The sequence below is a fragment of the Ambystoma mexicanum genome, chromosome 4q, assembly GCF_040938575.1.
Source record: "Ambystoma mexicanum isolate Mex_15411 chromosome 4q, UKY_AmexF1_1, whole genome shotgun sequence".
Taxonomy (NCBI): Eukaryota; Metazoa; Chordata; class Amphibia; order Caudata; family Ambystomatidae; genus Ambystoma; species Ambystoma mexicanum.
Genome location: NC_090928.1, coordinates 747,760,462 through 747,786,577, shown reverse-complemented (window position 1 = coordinate 747,786,577; position 26,116 = coordinate 747,760,462). Strand labels below are relative to the sequence as shown.

Sequence of the window (26,116 nt, the reverse complement as noted above, 5' to 3'; positions counted from 1 at the left end):
GGAAAGTAAGGCATTATTAAATTATTGTTTAATACAATTCTTAAAACGTCCTCTGTGCGTCAGACTCCTGGTTGGCCACACATGCCACCCAGATATTTAGATTGTTCAATTATCTTGTATGCAGAAAGGACATATTGCCATAAATGTCACTGATTACTTTGCTTTGTTGGTACTGTGGGTGAAAAAGACATAATAACCTTCATGTGCATACAGCCAAGAAGTTACCCATACTAATAAGTGGCGTGAAGAGTGGAGTTTTAGAATTTCAACATGATGAAAACGTAAAAGATGATCCGAAAGAGAAGGTCTACAGGATACATATATTAAGAAGGGGAAAACACCACAAAAATTATTCATATATGTTAGCATGAAATAAGAAAATTATATCAAACTGCAAAAAGATAAGTGACACTGCCACGGATTAGAATTGCTTAGAATAACCTAACCAGTAAAGATTAGAAAATAAAGGTCAAAGCAAGACCCAGATTTTTGAGTGAAGACAAAAATCGGTATTGTACAAAATTAAGTTTCAAAAAAGGTAAAATAAAATATGTATAAGGTTGTGCCGGAAAGTACAAATGGTGTTGGAGGGTGGACTGTCGAAACCAATAGTATTTTAGATGCTCCTATGAGCGGTAACCTGCATGCATCATGGGTAGAGCAGCAACAGAACCATGATATGGGATAGGACGTGGCAAGAGCTATGCAGCAATGTGATTGGATTACAGGAATCAGCAAGCCCCTAAGGCTAGGGACACCTAGTCTGTGCCCAGGGTCCAGGCACACCCAGTGATGTGTGACACATCATGCATGAGGGCAAGGTATTCATACCCGAGAACCAGAAAAGGGATCACGTGGGGTGGTAGTCAAGTGATCAGGGCACTTGCATATGATGGAGAGATCCGCTGCAGGCAGAGGTTGCGTCATGTGGGTAGGCCGATCATAATTGTACAGACAGGAAAAAGGAGCCGTTATGCCATGTTCCTCAAGTTCAGAGGATGTTGTGTTAGGAAGTTGATTGTTAATATAACTGAGTAAAAATATCATGCTGTCTTTCTGTATGACCCTCATTTTGACAAAACCTTCATAAACTCTGAAGAGGACCCTACTGGGGCAGGGATTCTGTGTGAGTTTCTGTCCTTTTCCAGCACAGCTGTATGGGAATAATTCTGACACTGCTTCTGCCTGGTTTTCCTCATTAAATTCAAGGGCGGGTTTCCTTTTTGGACTGGAATTCTAGGTGATTGGTGGATTTTAACAAATGGAAACTTCAGACACATTTATGGCCCTGCGGACAGATGGATTGCCCAGCGAATTCTATAAAGAATTCATAACAGATGTAGTACACCCGTTATTAGCCATGTTGAACGAGGCACTGGAAACCGCACGTTACTAGTGTCGTTGCAAGAGTCAGTTATTGTTCCGCTATTGAGGCCCAATAAGCCAGCCACAGACTGTGGATCATATCGACCCCTGTCTCTGCTTAACCAAGATGGGAAAATACTAACAGCCTTAATGGCCAACATGCTTAAGCGGCAATATCTACGCTAATACACCCAGACCAGTCAGGATATATCTCAGACAGGAATATCACATGTAATTTAAGGAGATTACGCCATATAATTGATCACACCCAAAACAGTTAAGGTCTATATGCCGTAGGCTCGTTGGATGCGGTCAACGCATTTGACTCGGTCAGTTGGCCATGGTTGCTGGCGGTCCTGCAGAAGTTCGGCAAAGGGCCCATATACATAAAGTGGGGGCAGTTGCTGTATAGCAGCCCAGTAGCAAGGGTTAAGGCAGGAGCCCATATCTCAGATCAATAGATGCTGGAGAAAGGCACAAGGCAGGGTTGCCCATGGTCACCTATGCTATTAATTCCAGGAGCCATTAGCAGCAGATCTTAGAAAAGAATATTGTCAGGCCGGTATAGCAGTAAGTGCACCGATAATCTGATTTCTCTATACGGCGATGACATGTTATTATACTTAAAGCACCCTGAAACCAACTAGCAGTATATTTTGGACGTGCTGAAGCGATGGGCTAAATTATCCAGTATCACGAATAATGCAGAGAAATCTTGCTTGTTCCCCCTAGCGGGGTATAAAAGGAAATCCCTGAACACATTACCAGTGCTGCCGATTAAGTGGGAAGTGAATTCGTTCAGATATCTGGAAGTGGACATCTTTCATGATCCCAAGACAGAATACACACAGAACACAACGAGAGCGGTAGAAAATATTGGAGAAATCTATGATTTTTTTGTGCCAGGTTACCGCTCTCAGTGATGGGTAGGGCAGCACTGTTAAAGATGGTGGTAATCCCAAGGCTTCTACATTTCTTTACTAACATCCCGTACAATGGGTCTCATTACGAGTTTGGAGCCATCTATGGTGCTATTAGCGCCATGGCTGCCTCCAAAATCGGGTCCGGGTCCGCTGAATGGGGACTTTCCGGGTCATTCCAACCTTGGAGGACCCGGTGAGTCCCCATTCAAAAAACCATTCCCCATTCTCATTCAAGCCCCCATAAGGCTCAATGGGAAACGGGGATGGAGCTAATAATGGGGATGTTATAAGCTCCTTGGTCACCGTGCGGGACCCGCAAAGGACGTCTGGTCTGACCAGACTGTCTGAGCGGGTCCCGCAAGGGAACCTCGTAATAGGGCGGAATGGGTTTAACGGCACCATTACCAGTGCCGGTAAACCCAACCTCGTAATGAGGCCCAATATAACCAAAGGTTTTTTCAAGAAACCCAATACAATATGCTGTAGGTTTCTATGGCATAACTCAAGATGCAGGATGGCACTGATGAAATTACAGAGGCCGTATGATCAGGGAGGTATTAAAGTACTCAATTTTGAGGCATATTTTCTGGCCTGCCAACTGCAGTATGCAGTATGTTGTGACACTAAAAGAGGATGCATCACAACTCAGATTAAATGTGAGGAAGTATTAGGAGCCCATGGGAGTTTTAACGGTCTGAGACTTATTACGAGAGGGCAGGCTGCTGGACTTTGGAGCACTCACGTCAGAGACGGGCATACATGAGGAACAACACATAATATACGGATCGATCATCACTATACTAAAACAGAGATGGCCGGGAACGGACGGGGTGCTACAGGCAGATGAAGGGATAGAGACATTTTATGATATTTTAGAATGTGGGCAGGAAGTGTCAAGAATGTATGAGCTATTAATGTCACAGAGGGGGGACATGCAGGGGCAGACTATGCTTAGTTGGGAGGCGGACCAGCAAGAGAAATTGACAGATGCTATACGGAGCAGAACATTGGCTTATCATAAGAAAGTCTCCAGGAATGCGAAACTCCAGGTAATCCAATCTAATTGTACATAACGCATAGCGCGTAACTAACCTCTGGGAGAATAGCCAAATTTAGCAATGCCACTGAACACTCTTGCCCAAAATGTGGATTAATTAATGTCGGCCTGGTACATACGTTCTGGGCATGTGGGAAGATTTGTCAATATTGTGATGACATAACCCTGGCCCGAGCCGAGGCGGGTATAACATTGGACACAGAATCCCCCCCCCCAAATCCCCAAGGTCTGCATGCGAGGCATTTTTGCACGCCCAAAGCGGGCAAGACACGTGAACAAGCTAAAAGATTTAGTATACATCCTAGCGAAGCGCCGGATAGCAATGGGCTGGAAAGCACCCAAAATGCGGATATAAATCGGTGGTGGAGCGACCTCCAGAAATCGACACTGACAGAAACCACAGTGTGGCAAGAGGCAGCTCGCAGAGGCCAGGGGGGAACAAAATGTGGACTTAAATTCAGGGAAGCAGATAGTGCAGTGTCTTCAAGTTATGCCGAAGCGCAAAGGGCAGCAGAAGCCCTCTCATAACTGTCAGATTAAGTCTGTGTATATAGTAACAATCGATGTGGTTAAGAAAATAATAAAAATTGTTTAAAAAAAAAAACACAAAATAACACCTTCAGTATCCAAGCTTTCAAAAGGGGGCATCGTTTGATCCATGCCATAAGGGAACGGGGAGGGAGGGGGAGGAGGGTTGGGTAAGGATGTTGAATTGTTATTAACTGTACATGTTGGGTTTAGGGAGGGGAGGGAACGGTTTTGGGTTTGTTGTAACATGCAAAACCTCATGTTCACCAGAACTGTGTAATGTGATGTTGGACTATATCCCTTTACAAATTGAATTGACAATTGTACATATAATAAGATGGTAATATAATTGGTTTTTGCGAGCATGAGTGAAAAATAAAATCCTTTAAAAAAAAAGTGGGCAACGTAAAGATGTTGAACGGCATTGGGGACACACACGAGCCTTGTGGAAGCCCACACGTCACCAAAAACATGTCAGCCATTGTCTTTTCAAAAAAGACTTCGGCTTTGGGGTCAGCGCCAAAAGGTTTATCCATTCAGCTTCTAAAGGTGAAAAACAGGCCAAGTTCAGCAATCTGTTGATATGGATGAAGTGTACACTAAATCAAGCTGCAACAGAAACACTTGTGTACAGGCACGTTATTAATTACATATCATATCCATCAGCATAAGGATAGCTGTGTTACCTTTCTCAAAGATGTTCAAAGATGTTGGTTTTAAGGTCTAGCAAAGAGGACTCAGTGCTATGGGCACTACTAAATCCAGATTGATTCTGACCCAAGATTGCATCGGTGAAGAGAAGTCCTGAATTTGTATGTAAGCTACTACATCCAAGATCTTCAAGAGGAAGGGTACATTGGTGATGGGCCGATTGTTGCTCGTCACACTATGGTCTAAAGAGGGCTTCTTAAGCAGGGGTGAGATCCATGCCTTCTTAATGAGAGATGGTACACAATTTTCCATGAACGATTTATTGACAAATCTGCTAATCAAGGGTACCAGCTGAGTGGTACAAGATTTGACCATGGGTGCAGAGCAAATATCCCCCTTGCAGCGTATGGGCTTAAGTTTAAGTAGAACCTCTGATATTTCAAGTTTGGTAACTGCTCAAAACTTGAACTTGGTTAGGGCCGTGCAGGGCCTAACAGGATCCTTATTTTCCCCAGTTCTGTCTACAGTGCAAAACTTGGCTTCTATGTCCTCCTTAATGTTTTAAATTTTGCCCGTCATGACATCTTGGGTAGCAGTACACCTGTTTGTATCTTTATCCACCAATGACGGGATTCGACAGGAGTTTTCCAGTTCCTTAAGAATTTTAAGGAGTTCCCTGGAGTCAGAGGCTGCCTCAGCAATTCTGTAGTCATAGGAGATTTTTTTTTTTGCCAGAGCAATTGGCAGATTTATGGGTTTATAAGGCACGGGAGTATGCAGTCTTATCTTCTGTGCACTTTGTTTTCTTCCACTGCTTGAAGGCTCTGGTCCTGGCATTTTTAAGATTATGAATATCTGCTGAGCACCAGATTTTATTGGGTTGTTTTTGTATCAGACGAGATTTCACAGGGGCTAAACTGTGACTGTATTTCCTAGCATATTTTGTTATGCGATAGTCATTCACTTTCTTTCATTCTGACCTTACTAGTGATACTTCCACTCCCACTGACTGCATCTTACTTTCCAGTGCAGATCAGGATGGCAACCAAAAGCTGCTTGATGTAAGAGCGCATGCCTCCAGAGCCATCTTGATAGCTTCCTCAACTGGCTGTTGGGTTATGATATGATATGGCATTTGTTAACGCGCCTATACACAAGTGGTTCAAGGCGGAACGAGGCAAGGAAGGGGGAACAGAGGGAGGACAAAGACAACAATCTTACTAGGCCAAGTGACATTGAGATTGCGCAAGTGCAGGAGGGGAAAATTGCCAGAGGAAAAGGGAGGGGACAATGCTGTACATGGGATCAAAACAATAGGAAGTGCGGCCAGCAGGTGGCAGGTGCCAGGGTAAGTGCAGACAGGAGGTGTCCAAAAGTGCAGGTAGAGGGACTTAAGGGTTACAGATACAGACCCAAGTGCAAGAGTTGCCGGGAGGCAGTGCGGGTGTGCAACTGGGCCTGTGACGGTCATAGTTGGTTAAAAAGCGACACCGGGGGTTGACACAATGGGAGTTTAGCTGGGCCAGATCAATCCCCTCGGAAATTATGCAATTTTAAACGAACATGGAAATCTAACTTTGCGCAGAAGTGGGAGGATGCTGAATTAGAGACCCAAATCATCCAAGAGAAGAACAAGTTACTTACCAACTGGTAACGTTCTTTCGACTGGATGTTCCTCCAACGTATTCCACATCTTAGACATCTAATGTCCACAGCCGTGTACGTCGGAAACGTTTTCGGCAGAGGGCGTCCTGCGTCGCTGGCGTCGGATCAATGTCCCTCGAAGGCCTCCGTCGAGGGCGACGTCAACAGATGTTATAAATAGGACGCACAGCCCCCGTTGCCTCAGTTTATGTTTTTTCCTCCATAATGTGTGACATGCACATATCCAATGTATGCTTGACTGTACACAGCCTTGTGGAAACGTAAGCTGCAATAGCATAGGAAATTCTCCAGAAGGGCAGGCTGGGAGGGCGATGTGGAATACGTTGGAACATCCAGTCGAAAGAATGTTACCAGTTGGTAAGTAACTTGTTCTTCGAATGGATTGCGTCCTCCAATGTATTCCACATCTTTGACAGACTCCCAAAGCAATACAAGAAAACGGAGGAGGGAAAAGAATTTAGAGTACCCAATCAGATGGCAGAATAAAGAACCACCTTAACAAATGCCATATCCTGAACATGGATTGTATCCAGGGAGTAATGTTTAACAAAAGTTGTGGATAGAAGCCCATGTGGCTGCATCACAAATATTCCTAATAGGAACCCCCCACTGCAGGGCTGTGGAAGTAGCCACGCCCCTGGTGGAATGAGCTTGCAACCCATCAGGGGGGTCCTTGCCTGCCAATCGGTAATACTCAGTAATGGTGAGGCTAATCCACCTGGACAAGGTCTGTTTGGTATCAGCCTTGCCCAATCGGTGTCCAGCATACCCTACAAAGAGTTAATCGTCCACTCTGACCCTGGACATCCCAGAAATATACAAGCTCAGAGCTCTACTAGAGTACAACCTATGGAGTCGCTCCTCTTCCTTACCAGGATGAGGCGGAAAATAGAAAGAAGGAAGAACCACTTTATGGCTACCTTAGGTAGAAAGGAAGGACATACCCTCAGTACAACCCTATCCTTGTGGAACACCGTAAAGGGTGGGGTAGATGAAAGTTCCTGCAATTCAATCAGGCTGCGAGTGGAAGTACCCACAACCAAGAAGACCATATTGAAAGACAAAAGTCTCAAAGGACAAGAGTGTAACGGTTCAAATGGAGCACCCATCAGGAATTGCAAGACCAAATTCAGATCCCAAACCGGCTCCTGGAATGGGGACGGTGGGAACACATTAGTGGGTCCTTTAAGAATTTGGGAAATCTAAGTAATTCCTCCTTCTCCTCCTTATCCTGAGCTCCCCATCCCGTAAGCGAAGCGTCCATCACTACAGTCACCTCCGGCCACGGTTGCCAAAACGGCTCCCCCTTCATCAGGTTCCCCTTGTTGGCCCACCACAGAAGATCCTGGGAGACCGAGTCTGAATGGAATCCAACATCTTGCCTGAGAACTGTGAACACTCCATCCTGAGCACCCATTGCAGGGATCTCATTCTCAGCCTGGCCTGTGGCACTAGAAAAATGCATGATGCCATGAAGCAAAGCAACCTTAAGAATTCGAAAGCCGGGAGACGTTGGTCATGTTGAAACTTGTCCACCATCTGCACAATGTGATGAGCCCTCACCTTGGGAGGCGAGCACTTCCAAGGACCTGTCCAACACAGCCCTGATGTACTGGGGCTGTTGGGAAGGTGTCAGATGCGACGTCTTGAACTTGAGAGAGAAGCCCAGCTTGTGGAGGGAGCGGCACGCGAGATTGAGATGATCCAGAGCTTGCTCGGGAGAACGTGCTCGAATCAGTCAGTCGTCCAGGTAGGGGTAGACGTGAATCCCCCCCTCGCCTGAGATACACTGCCGCCACCACCGCCATGAGCTTGGTGAAGACCCTCGGTCGGAGGTCAATCTGAATGGCAGCACCCGAAACTGTAAGTGCAAGCTGCCAGCCACAAACCTCAGGAACTTTGTGCTTTGGATGAATCAGCACATGAAAGTAAGCATCCTGTAGGTCAGAGACACCAACCAATCCTGGAGACGAAGGGCTTAGAGGACTTGAGAAAGAGTGACCATCTTGTCCTTCCTGAGAAGTTTGTTCAACCAACTCAACCAACGCATAACCAGGATGGGTCTCAATCCCCCGTCCTTTGGAATAAAAAATATGGGGAATACCATCCCTTGTTCCTCTGTTACAGGCAACAGTTCTATAGCGCCTTTCTCCAGCAGGGCCAGGATTTCCTGCACAAGGAGCGGATCTGGAAGCTTCAAAGAGATTCCCTGGTGGATTGTCGCGAGGCTGCTTTAGGAAGGGAAGACAGTAGCCGTGGGCTGTGGTATCCAGAACCCACACATCCGAAGTAATAGCTCGCCATTCTTCGAGATCCTGAGACAGTCTGCCCACAACCGGCGAACCATGCAACCGGTGAACCATGGAACATGGCCTCATGACTGTTTTGGAGAAGCTGCAGCAGCGCCTGAGGGCAAAGAAGCAGCTGCCCATAGGCATCCAGATCCCTCGGAGGGATCTGGATGCCTATGGGCTATGTTGTTTAGTCCTCAATGTCTTGTCCCAGTTTCTTCACTGGGATCTAGGGGGGTTACAGTTTTGCCCAGTTCCTTCACTGGTCTGAGTGGTCCAGACCTGCTGCGGCGCACCCAGCGGCCTTGTATATTTATTTATATAGTGTGCAAACAGCCCAAGGGCACTGAGGCGCTGTTACTTGCAAGAGCTTAGTTACAAGGACACAGGAATAGTAGCATTCAATGGCACAATATGAATACTGCAGGCATAATACTGATATTACAGCTGGTACAATTGGTCGTTACATTACAGCTTATGCAGTGGGTAATATGATAGGTATTCAACTGATGCGAAGCACCTTAGGTGAAGAGGATGGTTTTCATAGTTTTGCGGAAGGCGCCGAGGGAGGCCTCACTTCGGATTGTGGAAGGTAGGGCGTTACAGTGAGTGGGTGCGAGATATGGGAAGCTGGATCCACCTGCTCTGGCTCTTTTTACTAGTGGCACAGAGAGCATGTTGGTATAAGGTGATCTGGTTGCCCTTGTAGAGGAGACGGGGTGGATCCTTTGAGAGTGGTAAGCGGGAGGAGTGAGGTGAATGCACTTGTGGGTCAGTGTCAGAGCTTTGAAGATGATCCTTTCCTTTATTGGGAGCCAGTGGGCTAGTTTTCTGGCCTCCGAAATGTGTTCTCTTTTGGCAATGCCTTGGGCTGCGCGGACAGCACTATTCTGTATGACTTGTAACCTCTCTAGGGTTTTTTTGGCGGTGCCTAGAAAGAGTACATTGCAGTAATCAAGCCTAGACCCAGTGGTGGCTCTGGTTATGTTTGTGCAGTTCTCTTTGGAAAGGGCCTGACTGCACTGATTAGCTTAGCCCTCTGCTTAAGTGCGCGGTTTAGGTCTTTTGGCAGTGTCCATGTACCATAGGGCTGAGGTACGTTCTGGAGTGCCTTCAGGAAAGTTAATAACTATAACTTCTTTCTTCCCCCTTGCAGGTCGATAGATTGCCTGCACAATGTGGTGATGGAGCGCCGCTTTGCGTTGCGGGAGCGGACCAAGGTGAGTTCACTGAATGGGGGTGCGCGGGTGGTAATGACTGTCTCTGCTTACCTTCCCCCCGTATGCTTTGTCTTGCAGGCAGAGGACTGGAGCCGCGGCGCTGATGAGCCGAGATCAGCTGATACCTTCCAAGTTGCCGGCGAGTGAACAGCTGTTGCATTCTGCGGAGCCGGCAAGTGATCAGCTGTTACAGCGATGCGGGCGGAGCCGTCGAGTGTCCTGCCGCTTCCTTTTACACCTCGAGTCTCGCTGGGGACGAGGACTGAGACCTGGAAGCACATCTCTTGCGACCATCCCGAGTCTTGTCCGAATGGGACCTCAAGGGTTTCCGATGAGAATCGCGCCGAGGACCCAAGCCTGAAGGCGCACGAGTCACGGATCAAACCGTTCCTTGCCGGCTTCTTCCAAAGGCGTGGATGGAACTGTGCTCTGGGATTGGAAAATAGTCAGCATCTGCTCCCTAAAGGCAGCCCATTCCTCTGGAGTCAAGGACTTAGTTGGGCAAGCCACTTTCCTCACGGCTTCATCCTCCGAGGAGTACGGGGAAGGCGACCAGTGACGGCGCTTCCTGGAATGCCGAGATGAGTAGGACGAATGGCGGGAACCACTCCGGGACCGACATCCCCGGGACTCTTTCCGACGCGGATAGTCGCCCCTCGAATTGTTGGTGGACATTCCCTTAGAAGTTTTATGGGACTTACTGGGTTTAGAACCCCTACCTACCTAAAGCATTCCCTTACGCTCCTGCAAGGCCTTAGCAGTCAGCAACTAGCATTTGGAACAGTCGTCGGTGTCGTGACTCTCGCACAGGCACCACAAACAAATGGGTGATGCAGGTTGGTAAGCAACATTTTAGACTTGCAGTCCCGGCAACCTTGAAGCCAGACCGCGGAGTCGGAGGGGTCGAAGAAATAGACATATTCACGAGGAATACACGAGACACACCGAATCGCCAAAGCAAACACATTTGCGGAAAAAACTGAAATAACGCTACGGGCGCTGTGACATCCGGTGATGTCGCCCTCAATGGAGGCCTTCGAGGGACATCAACCCGACGCCAGAAATGCAGGACACCCTCTGCCGAAAAAGATTCAGAAGTACACAGCTGTGGACATTACATGTCAAAGATGTGGCATCCGTTGGAAGACACAATCCATTCGAATGTGGGGATAGTTGTCTTTGCAGATAATTCTTTGTTTCTACACAGCGTTAATGAACCTTTATTCTGCGTGCTCTACAGCTACCCTGGCACCAAGCCTAGTCTTTGATGCAGCCTACCATAACTTGTGATTTACTTCTATGCTAGATGTCAATAGCACTACATCTGCTCATGGGAATACAATATAAATGGGGAATGAATACTAAATACAATAAATGTGTATTTCTGTGTAACTCTTCTCAGATACCAATGCCCGTCAGTGACATTGGAGAAAACAACGTGATTTCAAATAATCTGCCGTCAAATAAACTGCATTGCATTGCTCAGAATTTAAAAACGTTTTAATACACTGACTGACACGCAATAATGTTGTCAAACAGGATAGTATTGTTTAGAAATTGCATTGTGCCATTTACAAACAATTATCTAGAGCTATAATATTGGTTGAAGAATTTAGGCAGTCAGGTTAACATTTATTTTTGGTAAACAGGATTTCTGTTATAGGTCATTCTTGGGGACTTTCCCAGCATGAGGTTAGGATTCCCCCTTTGATTGCAATTTCGCCTTTAAATAAACTATGGTGTCAACACCAAATACAGTCTCTTTCTTGTTCCAGAATTGCAGGGCGGGATTGTGTATTAAGGGATATTAAATCAGAGGGTGTGCCTTAGTGGAATAACAAATTGTATTCACAACAAATCCAACAAAGCGCTGTGCAAGGGATTGCACCCCTCACTGTTAGTGACGTTTCTGCATAATTTCTGATAGCAGTGCTCAACCTCTTCCTCAATAAAAATAAAATACAAATAACGCATGGAGGAAAGGGGCTCGGATGCAGTAGTAGACATTGGGACGATTCACTAGGTGTCACTTCTCCCCTGGAGGCAACCCTCTACTTTGAGGCTAGGAAGGCAAGGTAGCTACCCAATAGTCCCCGTAGGGGTGGTAATATGCAAGAGGACCTCATAGGGGGCGGGGGGAACTCCCCTCCTGCGTACAAGGACGTACACCTGGGTCACAACCTCCCCAAACCAGTCGCATATAGAAAATCCCTGACCCCATATTCCCTCCCTAACAATAATTGACGGCAAGTCAATGTGTTACTGCACACCATCATGAATAAGCCTTACTTTGAAAGTACTGATACTGAGAAAATCTTAGTGAACATGAAGATTACCAATTGCACTAATACTGGTACAAGGTGGCCCAAAGGAGGCATAAAATCAAGCTGTCAAAAGAATCAAAACTTTGGCAATTCGCCTGGGAGGGACTGGTAACAATGTATAAGAAGAGTCGATGGACTAAAGAAGTGGTCAAGCCCAGCTAAAAGAGCCAACAGGTGTGGAACTCATCCAGTGCTGGAGACTCAAATCCTGTCGTCAAACCAGAGGAAGGGAAGAGCACAGGAAGAGAAGAGCGGAGGATGCCGGTGACTCGCTGAAGGAGTTTTCTTTGGGTCCATCATGCACAGACCCAAGCCCGAGACAGAGAAGGAGGATCTAGCAGTACAGCAGAGCGCAGAGCCATCAAGGTGCTGCAAAACCATAGGACAGAAGCCCGAAGAGCTGGAGAGACAGACTGCACTCCCAGGAAACTCAGGAGGAGTCCCAAAGCAGGTAATGGGAGGTACGAGTGACCCGGAGGGGACAAAGGGGTGGAAGAGAGGCAGGCTCAAGCAGTTCTCCCCTGGACCAGTAGTAACCACCAAACTATTGGGAAGAGAAGAGTAAGCATCCGAGGAGATTTTCCTCATCGCAGTGGCAGCAATAAACCCACAGACCACCAGAGACAGGTCGAGGACCCTATGTGAGGAATCAGGAATGTGAGGCGGACAACATTATGAAGCTTTTTCAAAAGATGTAATTTTATTAACTCAAAAGGTTGGATAAACGCCTCTCTATCCCTACCCCGACAAGGACTTCCCTGCCTAAAATAAACTAAAGGAAACACTCTAACAAAAGTATTCTGTCCCTCAGACTCAATCATACACGACGTAACAAGGCATATATATGGCAGTTCAACTAAAATTATAACAGTAAAATCACATCAAAATGAATGTTTCTCCTTCCTATGCAGGAGAATTTCTCTTCCCCAGATTCCAGTAGGATTTTGTTCAACAGTTCCAAAAAGGAAATCCAATATAGTAGCAAAGTACTCTTTGGTTCCAACTTTAAACGCACAGTTCCAATTTAATAACTCCAAGTTCTTGAAATAACATCTGTTCAGCAACTCAGAATATTTCCTGATTTCATTGGTTTCACCCAATTGTTTGACAAAGTACACAACACACTTGCTTAAATGTAGTTAGTTTGTCAGGATGATTCTGCATCAATCAACAAAATACTTTAGTGGTTCTTTAACTTCATCTAGACTTTTTAGCATACTAGAGTACTTCCAAGGCTTTCACCTGGCCCATCCGTCTTTCAAGCTTTTTGGTACACCGTTCCCTGGTCTGGTAAACTCTCCTGCCAGAACAGATCCAACTACAACAATAACCTGGTGTACTCTCATGCTAGGCCAGAGTAAACTACTACTTGTCAGTAGTTCAAGGGTATGAACTCAAAACACATTAGCAATGTCTTTTTGCTCCACAACTTCAATTATTAAAACCACTTTAAGGGAAACAGGAACCCACTGATGCCATTTGTTATACCCATGTGGTTGCCACATTCTCTGTAGGTTATGCTCAACTTACTCTGAGGGCAGCATCCTGCCACTCTTGTTTCTTCCCTTTTCCACCAACCAAGAACTGATGAGGGTTTTGTTTCAACTTCACACTTCTTTGGCTTTGGCACAGAGGGTTTAAGGCCTCCTCTCTTAGGACCTCCTTTTCATATGGGCAATCATTTGTCTCAACACTGAAAACACCAACTGTCTTCTTTTGGCTTTGGCAATTACAGTTCTTTCTTAATTGCTTTGATACATTTCGGGTTTGGCTTTGGCAATTAGTGTTTTTCTTTTGTTTCAGAGATACTGCCTTTTTCCGTCGCTTGCTCTTTATGTGCCCCACAATGTCACAATCACCTGCTTCTGATATAACCAACAGATTCTAATGTTGCCATTTGTACCATTTTAAACTAGCTTAGTTGTTAATGTAATAATTAACTCGGTTAATATTAGTTCAGTATTCAAAAGGGTTCTTTTCCACTTGTTTTATTTAACTTAGTACTTCACTAGTGATGGCCAGTGGGTGCATACAGAGCGCTCCGGGGTCACTATCTACCAGTGAACTCACTGGGTCTGCCGTGCGTGTCCTTTTGCCCGGTTTCCTGGTCCTCTGCTTCACTTTCCCCGCGCAGTCCCGAAACCTCTTCTATCCAGCTCTCCGTGGCTTACGTCAACCGTCAGCAGGATTCTTTGCTCAAACACGTCAGTGCTCAACTACCACTGGTACTTGCAAAACAGGGAGAACGTTTTCAAACGGCACACTTTCTGCTGTGCGTCCTCTGCAGCGGTGTTCCTCAGAGGGAGTCTCACCCCTTCCGATGTTTCCTGCTGCACCAGCCCTGCAATTACAGTCTGGAGCAATCAGGACCGGCATCGGCCGCAAACACCACCATGGTCCCGGAGTCTCTGCTCCCACACAACCTCTGCTTCTGCCACGTGTAGGTAGGAAAGCTACCCCATCTTCTACTGCTACTACCAATCCTGGTCTGCACCTGAGGGGGATTTTTATGCCTCCCAGTGCTCCTTGGGTGTGGGTCATTATTCCCAATTGTCTGCGATCTGCAGTCCTGTGCCTCCACAGTCTTCCTCCTCATCCCTTTACTTAGGGAGCTATGGGACTTGTAGTCCATAATATAGAAGTCCACTTTCTTCATGGAAATATCATTATCATGTTCACTTTTCATCTTGCATCTATTCCCTAAAGTACTATGAAGACTCCAAGTGATATTTGATATTACAGAAGAGCGTGTATTTTCAGGAATTAAATTGGCAGCATTTTTTTTTCCAAAACACTATTAATTTTCACAAAAAACATATAGAACGATAACAAATGCAACCATGTTCCACATTGATTAGAAAAAATGCAATTCACAGAATATCAAAAGCATCATAAGTATAACAGACCAAAAAAAGACCAATTCAAGTGAAACATCAGCAATAAAGCAACCAGAAGACATAAAGGACAACACAAACACAAAGGACAACATAAAGGACACCACAAATGGGAAGAGGGAAGAAGAAAGAAAAGGAGAGAAAGAAGAGAAGAGAGAAAAAAAAAATAAAAAACAAATAAGGGAGAGGAATCCACCCACCTTACCACGAATACCATAGCTATCAAAGCAAAACCACCTTCATGTCAATCATAAGGAGCCATAAACGGACCGCATAGCTTCCTATAATCCTCTTCCTGTTCCTTATTGTGAAATGAAACCTTATCAAATTGAGCCAAAATATGCAATTCCGTCAGCAAATCCTCAACATTCGTTTTTTCCCTTGTTTTCCAAATCCTGAGGATTAACTTAATGGCTATTAGTATGGCCCTATCAATCCAGCAAGAATGTCTCCCAGCCCTTCCACATCTGCCATTATGGGAAAGCAAAATGACATTCACTGCCGATCTCCGCAAAACAATACCAAAAAAATCGATCCCATCTATTACAGCCGTCCAAAACGCCTGTACTCTCGGGCAATCCCATAACAAACGCAATAAGGTACCCCTACCAACATCACAACACCAACACAAATCATTAGATCGTAACCCTAATTGAAACATATTTACCGGCGTCCAATATAACCGCCCAACAACTTTCTGCCGAATTAGATGTAAACCCATATCAGGTCCCAAATGCAAAGTAACTCTTAGAATATTCCTCCAATCAACCTCAGAAATTTCACCCTGAACATCAATTGACCAAATCTCTCGCAATCTAGACCACGCAAAGCAAAGCCTCTCATCAATAGGCATGATTTGCATATATGTACGCACACTGTATTCCTGACCCTCCAACAACTTACTAATCTCGGCTTCATTCCAATAGACCCACCAACCATTTACAACCTACTATTTATCATGGTCACTAAAGACAAGTATCTATTCCTTTCACTGCGCCTCAAACCGAATATCTCTTAAATCATCAAAGCTCAACAACCGATCCCCATCCATTACATCTGCTAGTTTCAGAATTCCTTTATTCACCCAACTTCCCCAATACAAACATTTATTATCAATCTGCAATGCTTCATTATACCATAAAGAAGCATCAGGACTGAAGCCATAACTCTGTCCATTATCCCTAAACCACGCCCCCATCACCTGTCTAGTCGCCACTATTGGAGTCAACTTTATTCTCCTAACAGGTAATTTATCCATACTGTACACAGTCCTCAGGTCAAACGGAGCACATAACTCCCTCTCCATGCGCAACCACATTGGTTCATGAGCATTCCAGTCTCTAAAGTAATATGAGCTTTTTTTAAGCAAAACGCCTTGTAATATTTAAGCAAATCAGGGAAACCAAATCCCCCATCCTAAACCTTTTGTACCAGCATGTATTTCGGCACCCGGGGTCTTTTTCCAGGACCCCACAAAAACGAAGAAAAAAGTTTAATAATCAATAAATGTTTCTTAAACAACATCAACGGGATGGACTGGAGAACATATAAGACCTTTGGTAACAGGACCATTTAATTGCATTTATCTTTGCCCACAAATTCAATGACAACCTTTCCCATCTCTTAACCAACAATGACATACCCGCATATACTAAATCCAAATTGGCAGCATTTAAAGACTCTTCTTCCTTATTTCTCCGGTACGCACAGGGGCTTTTATGTTTATAAATGTCAGTGATTTTTACAAGGGTTTTTACTGATTTTCAGAAAATGACTGCTTATGGTTATCTTCATCTATATTCCGACAGTCAGCTTGGAAAAACAAAACCTCTTTCTGACAGCAGGCCATTACAGATATCCCCTTCCCTAAGGAAGATAAATACTGCGTCTCATTACACAAAGTCCTCTCATTTTCCTCAGGGCCTTCTCCTCCCAGGTGAGCCTCCTGGCTATCCCCACCCCCAGGATTAGGATCAGGAAGCGTCTGCCTTTCCCTGGCCATCTGGGAGGAGACTTTAGGTAGGGTTCTTGTGAGGACTCTGAACGATTCATCACACCTAGTTGTGTCGAACCAAGCATCCAAGGAGAACTTCCTCGCAACAGTGGCAGTCATAATCCCACTAACCCACAGAAGCTGAAGAGTGCAACAGATAAAGGTGTGCTCATCACAGTGGCAGTCCTAACACCACTTACCAAGATTGCAACCAAGAGTATAAAGAATGCAGAGGAATATCTCCTCTACGCACGTAGACAAAAGACCACTTACCGAATCTCAAGAGAATTGTTCATAGGGAATAATGTTCCTCACCAAGATGGTACTGGAAGTGGAGGACTGACCAAGAAAACATTTGGGGAACTAATGAAAAAACCTGGGCAGGAACTATAAGAGTTAAGGCGACAGCTCTTTCAGAAGAGGAGACACACTGGGAGAAGGGAGGCATTCTCGTGGTGAGATACACTTAAACCTATGTTCAAAACAAAAGGTAAGCGATAGAAGCAGGGTTTTGGACCAGGACGGATTATCATTTGACGGACATTCTGACATTTCCTTATTTACCTAGGTTGAGACAGGGAAACCCCTCAGAGATTGGAATAGATAGGCTTTGTGCTTTTAAAATAAAGGTTTATAACCCAAAACATGGCACCTCTTCGTCTGACTGCTTCGATAACTTTGCAACATGTACAAGTGCCGATCTCTAATACGTTGACCTATGGTTCAGTTAGGCTGAAACAATGCCCAATCCTTACTGCCTTGAACAAAAGTCAAAACTATGTTGAACTAGTCCTGGCCTAGACCAGAAATGTGCCACTGATGGCACCAGTAGGACCTGCTTCATGCAAGATATAGCACTGTGCGGTGCATATTTGTAAGACATTGGGCCTCATTACACGGACGGCGGTAAGGGTTAACGGTCACCGTTAATGGCAACGGTGACCGTTAACCCTTACCGCCGTACTACGAGGTCCCTTTGCGGGTTGGAGGATTTAACGCATGCTTCTTGCAGGCGTTAAAATCCAACCCGCTAAGGGACCTCGGAGCTAATTACGGCACCGCAAAATTGCGGTGCCGTAATTAGCGCCTTCCCCATTTCCATAGAGCCCTATGGGGCAGAAATGGGAATGGGGAAGGGCAATGGCGGAAAGGGGATTTACCGCCCCTCCAACCTTGGAATGGGGCGGTAAATCCCCTTTCCGCCAAGGCGGTGCCGGTATTTTACCGGCATGAGCCATGGCGCTAATAGCGCCATGGCTCACCGCCTACCGTGTAATGAGGCCCCTTGTGTAATAAGGGTACAATTGAGGTACCAGAAGCCAGTTTTGACTTTGTGCTAGTCGCTCAAACTTTTTAGATGAAAGAACTTCTATAAATGATCCACCCAAAGGACTGACTCAATACAGGGATGATTTTTGCTTCATTCAATACTGGTTAAGTCCATCATACCGGATATGTGTAGAATGGATATTAGAGTCCACTCACGTTATGGAACAAGAAGTAGGACAAAATAAAATAATCAATCACAACGTGGTGGCAGGATAGTTTTCTGATCAATATAAACTTATTAAACATCGCTGGCATACAGATACTTGTAAAAAAATTTTTTTTAAAATAAAATAGGCTTATATGGCTTAACCCCATCACAGCTTCACGAATGGGTCCCGCAAGCTTTAACAAGGGCTTTGAGGAGGGATCCAAGATGGCCGCCAAATAGATGTGACGTGCTCAGGACTGCTCTGCCCGAATTGAAGCAGCCAAAACGCGATACAGTAACCAGCGCGTTCCTCTTGAGCTGAATGGATGATGGAGAAGGTCCACTTCAACCCCTTATCCCGGCGGTGGCCCGCAGCTGCAGAAAGGCAGTACACTGTGCGAGTGGTGTGGGAAGCCGACGGCCTCCGCTGGAGAACTACACAGGCCGCTCCCCTAACCACAGACCGGGACTGTGGCAAGCCAGGAACAAGTCATCTAGAAAAAAATGGGGAAGATTGTGGAAGCAAGGGGTCCGGAGGGGACTTTTACGACCATGTGCAGAGAGGAAGAGGAACTGTCGTAAGGTGGCCGCAGGAGGCAATCTTCCGTTGCAGAGATCTGAAGGTGGAGGCTTCTGTCCGGAGACAGATGGTGTTTCATTTGCATTTGAAGGTGAAGTGCACAGCACATCCCAAAGTGCTGAGCCAACAAAAGGACATTTCAAAATGTTGCAGTGCTACAAGGGGGCCATAAACAGTGATAGTGGAATAGCGCAAGGGGAAAGGGATATTGAGCAAATTCAACTCAGAAAAGGAACTATTGGAATGTACAACAAACCCCTGGAGGGCCAGTTATAAGGGCTCCCGCATGTCCTCGGAGAGGAGACAAAAATCTGGTGTGCCAAAGGGTAGTTTGTCCCCACAGAAATTAATACATTTACAGATAAAAATAAAAGACATGTCTGGCACCTGGCAGAAGCTTACTCAACTGGGACAAACTAACTCTCAACAGAAACAGCCTAAATCCTTGTATTCGCTCTGGGCAAAAAGTAAAAACCCGACTGGGTCACTAGTCAAACCAAAACTGCAAGAGCCGCCGGAAATGCAATCGGGAGCATCAGACATAGCGGCATACAAGGATGACTTCCTTAAAAGCTTCTAGGAGTTAGGAAAAATGTGCCTCCTCTTTTCAGCTACAGTTCTCTACATTAACCTCGGAAATCAGAGGGTCACTTGCTGATTTTGGCAAAGAGATATCCACTCTGACAGAAAGGGTAGATCACAATGAGCATGCAATTCAGGTATTCACAGAGGGGAGCAAGCAATCCAACATTGCTCTAGAGGAACCATCTAAACAGACACACAACCTGGAATTGCAGGACGAAGTTCTTGAGAACTGTTCACAGCGCTCCAACATTCAAATAAAGAATCTTCCAGAATCCGTGTTGGACACAGAAGTGAAAAAAAAAATCATCAGCATCTTAATAGCAGACATAATAGCTGAAAAATTACCCCACAAATATTTACCTGCACAGGGTTCACCGAACGAGACCCAAGAGGCCAGAACCGGGTACTCACCGCAGAGATGTACTGGCAGCCTGTGCACTTTACCCACAAAAGGAACACATTAAGGGCAGCGAGAACTGCAGCTACGATTAGGCACAATGGGACAGATTCAGCTGTACCAGGACCTGTCCAGGTTGACTCTTCAAAAACGCCGGGACATGTATGCTGTGGTAAAGACTCTTCAGGCATGTGGAATTGGGTACAAATTGACTTTTCCCTTTGGGTTAATTTTCAACTTGAATGGAAGACAACAAAGGATTATGTCAAGGGAGTCGGGCATGGCACTACTAAAAATTGAAGAAGCAGAACTCCCTGAAGGGGCTCAGGCTACTTCTGAGCAATAGGCAACACGCTCAAAGGCAGGAGACTTCCATGAATGGACAAAAGAAGAATCGTAGAGGCCCACAAAAAGAAGACTGGAGAGCCCGACTTGGAGGCCCAACCCATAAAACAGGGACTTGGTAAGTCGCTGAGGTTATTATTCTTCACAACTTTCTTTTGAAACAAACTTGGCCAAGCAGATCTGACGGATCGCAACATCTTGGACTATCTGTTCAGGTAACAGAAGGAAGAGCTAGGACTCTCCGCACATAGCCCTGGGACAAAGGGCGAGTCGCAGCCGGGGGAGAAGGCCCTGGGATACAATAGGTACTGCGCCTCACACCAAGGAACGGTTCAGGGGAAGAGGGTGGAGAGGGGCAAATGTTAACATAGTAAGTAGAGATGTTAAGAGGTTAGAAAGGGAGAGGAGGGACAAACAGTTTAGGGAGGGGGTGCTACCCAATTCGCAGGAAAACTATTTTGATGCTGTTACAGAAATGTGCCCAGAAGTGTCAATGTTGAGGTGTAGAATTAATACTATAATTCAAATGCTTATCTTGGAATGTAAGGGAGCTTAATACCCTGCAGAAACTAAGGAAAGTTGAGGTTTTCCCGAGGCGTTGCCAACCGGATTGGTGGCACTCCAAGAAACTCACATCTGGAAAACAGATAAGGGTAAATTTCACTTACATACCCGACTATTCTACAGGCGTCCGCAGAAAGTAAGGTGGCAGGTGTGCTTATAGCCATAAAACAAGGGTTGGAGATCCAGCTTGTCCGCACAAAGTTTCACAAGAAGGGCAGATATGTATTTGTGATCCTGAAGTTGATGGCTGTTAAACTGGCGGTAGCTTCAATGTATGCTCCAAATACAGGCCAGGACGCCTTTTTGAAATACACTCAGGGCAATTAGAAGCTTTTATGAAAGAGGAATTATTGATATTAGGGATCTTTAATATAGCGTTGGATCCGGACTGTGATCGCAGTAGGGTAACACGATACGTTACATATTCCCCATCGGTGGCCTTGAAAAAGAAATTAATACATCTAGCTATAGTGGACACCTGGCTTAACCTGAGGGGGAAGAAAAGGGATACACTTATTACTCACACGTACACCGATCATTCTCCCAAATAGATTATGCATGGATTTTCACTTCACTTTTAGGATCAATTACGGAAATTATTACCCACACAATCACCCTTTCAGATCACATCCCAATCACAGCAGATCTTAACATTCCAAAAGTGAAAAACTATGATCACTCAGATTCCCGCTAGCGTTACTGCAAGACAGAAACAGCTGGGAGCTTAACCAGGAGGGCGAGAAGTCAATGAATACCATTTGGGATGCCTTTATTATAATTTTCTTTTGTTTGCTGTGCCAATATCCTACTCTCTAAACATTTGGGATGCCTTTAAAGCGACACAGAAGGTTCCTCATAGCAGCAGAGGCTAATATACGCAGGCAGTGTATAGCTTTAGAACTAGAATTAGAGGGGGAAATGGCTCAAATTTGAAATAAAATGGAGACTAATTCAGGTCCACCGATTCAGAAGGAATTTAGGACTGTGGCAGGTAAACTAAATTGTGTGATCATGAATGGCTAGTTTAAAATAACTCCTAGCATCTGTTTTCTAGCACTACCTGTGCATTGAAGTGAGGGGTAGCCTTGACTCGTACTTCCCTTTTTTGTCTGTCATTTAATAACCCCCTAGAGTCGGGCCCCCCGTTAACGAAAAGAAGTGGGTCTCTGCCCTATTTTTTCTATAAACTAAATCTACATCGAGCTAAGAAAACCCTCTTTTTTAAAACAAACATATTATATAAAAGCTAACAAAATGGACTGTCTACTAGCAAGTTAGCTTTGTCAGAGAGGAGCAGCAGCAAGGATTATCCAACAGCTTAAACTACCCTCAAGGGAGCTTATGTCCAGTAATACAAATATTCGAGCAATTCCACTATTCTGCCCTGTATAAATCAGAAGCTACAGTTACTCACTTACAATAAGAATACCTGAAGTCAGTTACCCTTCCTCAGCACACGTCAGACAGTAGGTTAATGAAAGCAGCCATAACTCGGGATGAGGTACTCCGGGTCAAAAAGCAATCAAAAAGCACACTTTTTGAGACTGCTTACTCTGTTCTCTCCTCCCTTCCCCCTCTCCCTTTTCCTACCTCCTCCCTTACTTTCTTCTATGCACTTCTTCTATCAGAATTGTCCCTGGACCTAGTATGATAGCAACCTCGTCTGTCGCTCCCCCATCCCCTTATTGTCCCCCCCCCCACCTCCATCCCTCCAGCACTATCTGAAACGTTGTCAGGTCTAGTACGATAGTTGCTTGTTTTGTTTGCTCCTCTCCTCCCTTTCTGCACCCCTCTCCCTCACCTTATGTTTTTCTCCAGCTCTACCAGAAAATGTCGTCAGGCCTAGTATGGTAGTCGCCTGTCTGTTTCCATTTCCTTCCCACTCTCCCCCTCCCTTCCTTATCTCTGTCTTAGCTCTTGCACTATCTGAAACTTCATCAGGCCAAGTACGATAGTTAATTTCACATCCTTGCTGTTCATGGTCTGTAAATATGTAATTGTATTTTCCCTTGTTCCCTCCCTTGCCTTGAAGCGCTTTGAAACATGTATAGGCACTATATATATAAACTATCATATCATATCCGGGATCTTCCCTTGATTAAATCTCCGGGCCCAGATGGCTTTTCTGCTAGATTCTACAAACCATTCAGTAATTTATTAGTCCTAATGCTGACCAGTTTATATAATTCTTTCTTAGACACTGGGCACATTTCCCCTACCATGGACGGGGCAAAAATAATTATCTTCCCAAAACCTGGCAAAGATTTAACTAATTGTGCATCATATTGCCCAATAGCCTTAATATTGGCGCAAAGATTTTTACCAAGGTACTAGCTAACCGTTTAGTGGATCCGATTCCCTCTCTTATTTACCCAGACCAAACAAGCTCCATCAAACATAGGCAGACGGATGATAATACCCAGAGAGTACGCCATATTTTGGAGAAAGTGGAAAAGAAGCAGATCCCAGCAGTGCTCGTCTCTATCCACGCTGAAAAGGCTTTTGATTGTGTGGAATGGTAGTTTATTTTTTAACTCTAATTAAGATGTTATTTGGACTGAAATTTATAGGAATGATCAAAGCCAATTCTAAAAACCCAACCGCAAGATTGTTAATAAACGGCCACATATCTCCCCCTATCTATTTACAACGGGTTGTCCACTATCACCCCTGCTATATGCACTCCACTTAGAACCACTACTGGCAACATTTCGGTAGGCAGAAAGTATAAAGGGGATACACTTCGGCAGCACTTCCCATAAAATCATGGCATATGCCGATAACATGTTACTTATGGTAACAGATCTAGCCAACTCCTTGCAGACGGCAACCCGGGAACTGGAGATCTTTGGCATGGTGGCAAGATTAATGTAGCTAAGCCTGAGATCTTAAATCTATCCCAGTCTCCATCAGAAACGCTGGATCTACAGGATCTCCTGCAACTGGGATAGGCGGGGGCGGGAATAAAATTACTCAGAGCGGTAACCTCCACACTTAAAGGTTATATGCAGCTAACTAGCCCACATTGTTAAACGAAATAGAAATGCAGTTACAGAGGTGAGAATCCCTCACTATCTCATGGTTGGGCAGAATAAACTCAATAAAAATGGTTACACTACGCAAAGCTTTGTGCATCTTTCAAGCACTACCTGTCAGGGTGACCCCTATCGTTTTTTCGTAGAATAGATAGAGCTATATCTACATTCATATGGCAAAACACAACCCCACGGGTTGCATTAAGTATGCAAATGCTTCCAATTGAAAGGGGCGGTATGGGTCTTCCCAACTTCCTGAAATATTATTGTGCAGCGCAAATAAGGGTGATTAAAGAATGGTCTATGGGCAAGTCGGCGAAAAGATGGATACAGATGGAACAGGCAGTGGGGGGACCCAGACTCCGGGATGTATTATGGCTTCCCAAAACAGATTGTCCGGCTAACATACATGCAAGCGATATTATGGGTGTAACAGAGAAATCTTGGGACAGCAGTCAAAAAGTATAAATGGACAACATATCCCTCCCCACTCACCCCTATATTATTTAACCCACAATTTACCCCTGGTCAAGATCCTAATGCATTTAAGAGTGGAAACTGGCAGGCTGTCTAAAACCTAGGGACATGTTTCAGATGGAAGAGGTTGCATCATTTATACAATGTAAGCAAGAGCTGGGCCCATCAGAAAATGTAAGATTCCAGTATTTTCAGGTGAGGCATTGGATTCCAACACCCCTAGAAATTTTGGAATATTCGACCCGGGTGATAAAGCCTTTATTTCAAATTTACAGATGAAGAGGTCAAAGGAACGTCTAGCTATCGGCACCACTGGCAAGTAACCTTGGGGGAGGAGATCTCAGACTTTGACTGGGTAAATCTCTGGAAAACAATTCCTAACGTAACCAAATCAATCCACACCAGAGAATGTGTGTGCAAAATAATGGTGCAATGGCATTATACCCCAGCCCGTTTGGGGCAAAAACAACTCTCATTGTCAGCTAAATGCTGGAGTGATTGTGGAGGGGTGGGGTATTGGTAACATGTATGGTGGAGTTGCCCAATGTTGACAGAAATGTTTCCCTTGCAAAAACTTAAGATCTCAACATACATGCCTCTTAATGCTAATGGAAAATACCTTTTGACAACAACCAAATGCAACTCGGAAGGCATACGTAATACTGCAAATGGCGGCATTGCTAGGTATCGCTCAAAAATGGAAAACGAAAGAGTCCCCTCACATTACGGATTGGTACACCAAAGTATGGAACTTTCTAGCGATGGAATGGATGACGTACTCATTACAGTGGGACCACATTGCTTTCTCCAAGGACTGGAAAGAGGTGCTAGACTTTTTACATAACGATTATGCTATATATTATCCGTAGAACTGCGCATACTGGGTATTGCTTGAATTACTAATTAAGTGCTGGTATACGATTGATGGTGCTACACTTGTCACTGGAGAAGAGGTTATTTGGAAAATTGGGGAGGGTGGGGGCGTATGGGATTCATGAGTTTTTGGGGGAGGGAAGGGAATGTTGCTATTTTTGTAATATATAAGAAATGCAATTAAAAATAAATTAAACATTTTTAAAAAAACAAGGGTTTTGAGGAGGAAGGTGACAAAATGTAATTTTACTCCCAAATATGAAAACATGGTTTTTAGTCTAAATGTCACATGGCAGAATGTTACACATGGTAGCAGCAAAGAAGTGGCTTCCTAGGGTGGGCCTACTGAGATGACCGGCACTTTCCTTTTGTGGAAAATATTAAAGGGACAGAGACTCATTGACAAATATGAGCTGTTCCCCACCAGGGAAGACAATGCTTGCTGGAGATCCAGTCTACAGTTTTTGTTTTTACTTAAACATGAAAGGCATGGACAGGGAGTGAAACCTGGTAGCAGGATCAAGAAGATGGAATACTTTTGCCTTTTGGCCTTGGAGAAGAAAATTAAAAGCAACAAAGGAATAGTACATTTAAACTAATTTGGTCAGTAGAGAACTTTTTTTCTAAAAGCAAAAAATGGTGCACATTAAGAGTGATTGCACCTTTTTCAAAGTAACTCACCTTACCAACCAAAGCCGGAATATTCATTGAGTTCGTAGCAAACCCCATGCCAAACACCATTGCTGCGTCCACACCAAGAAACTGAGCCACCAATTCCTCCAGTTCTGTGTGTTTGTCAAGATTCCCTGTAGAGTTAACAAATGACCATACAGTTCAGGCCTCAGTATAACAGATGCATTGTACCCATGAGA

At 44.9% G+C, this 26,116-nt stretch overlaps 1 protein-coding gene across 1 annotated transcript in view; it reads right to left on the bottom strand.

The window, feature by feature from the left end:
- Positions 1–26,116, bottom strand: part of LOC138467978 (serine palmitoyltransferase 3-like) — a 1,426,144-nt gene that overhangs the window by 832,980 nt on the left and 567,048 nt on the right. Inside the window, exon 5 of the mRNA XM_069608333.1 lies at positions 25,926–26,050. Within this exon, the coding sequence (XP_069464434.1) occupies positions 25,926–26,050 (125 nt within the window). The remainder of the gene's footprint in view (positions 1–25,925; positions 26,051–26,116) is intronic.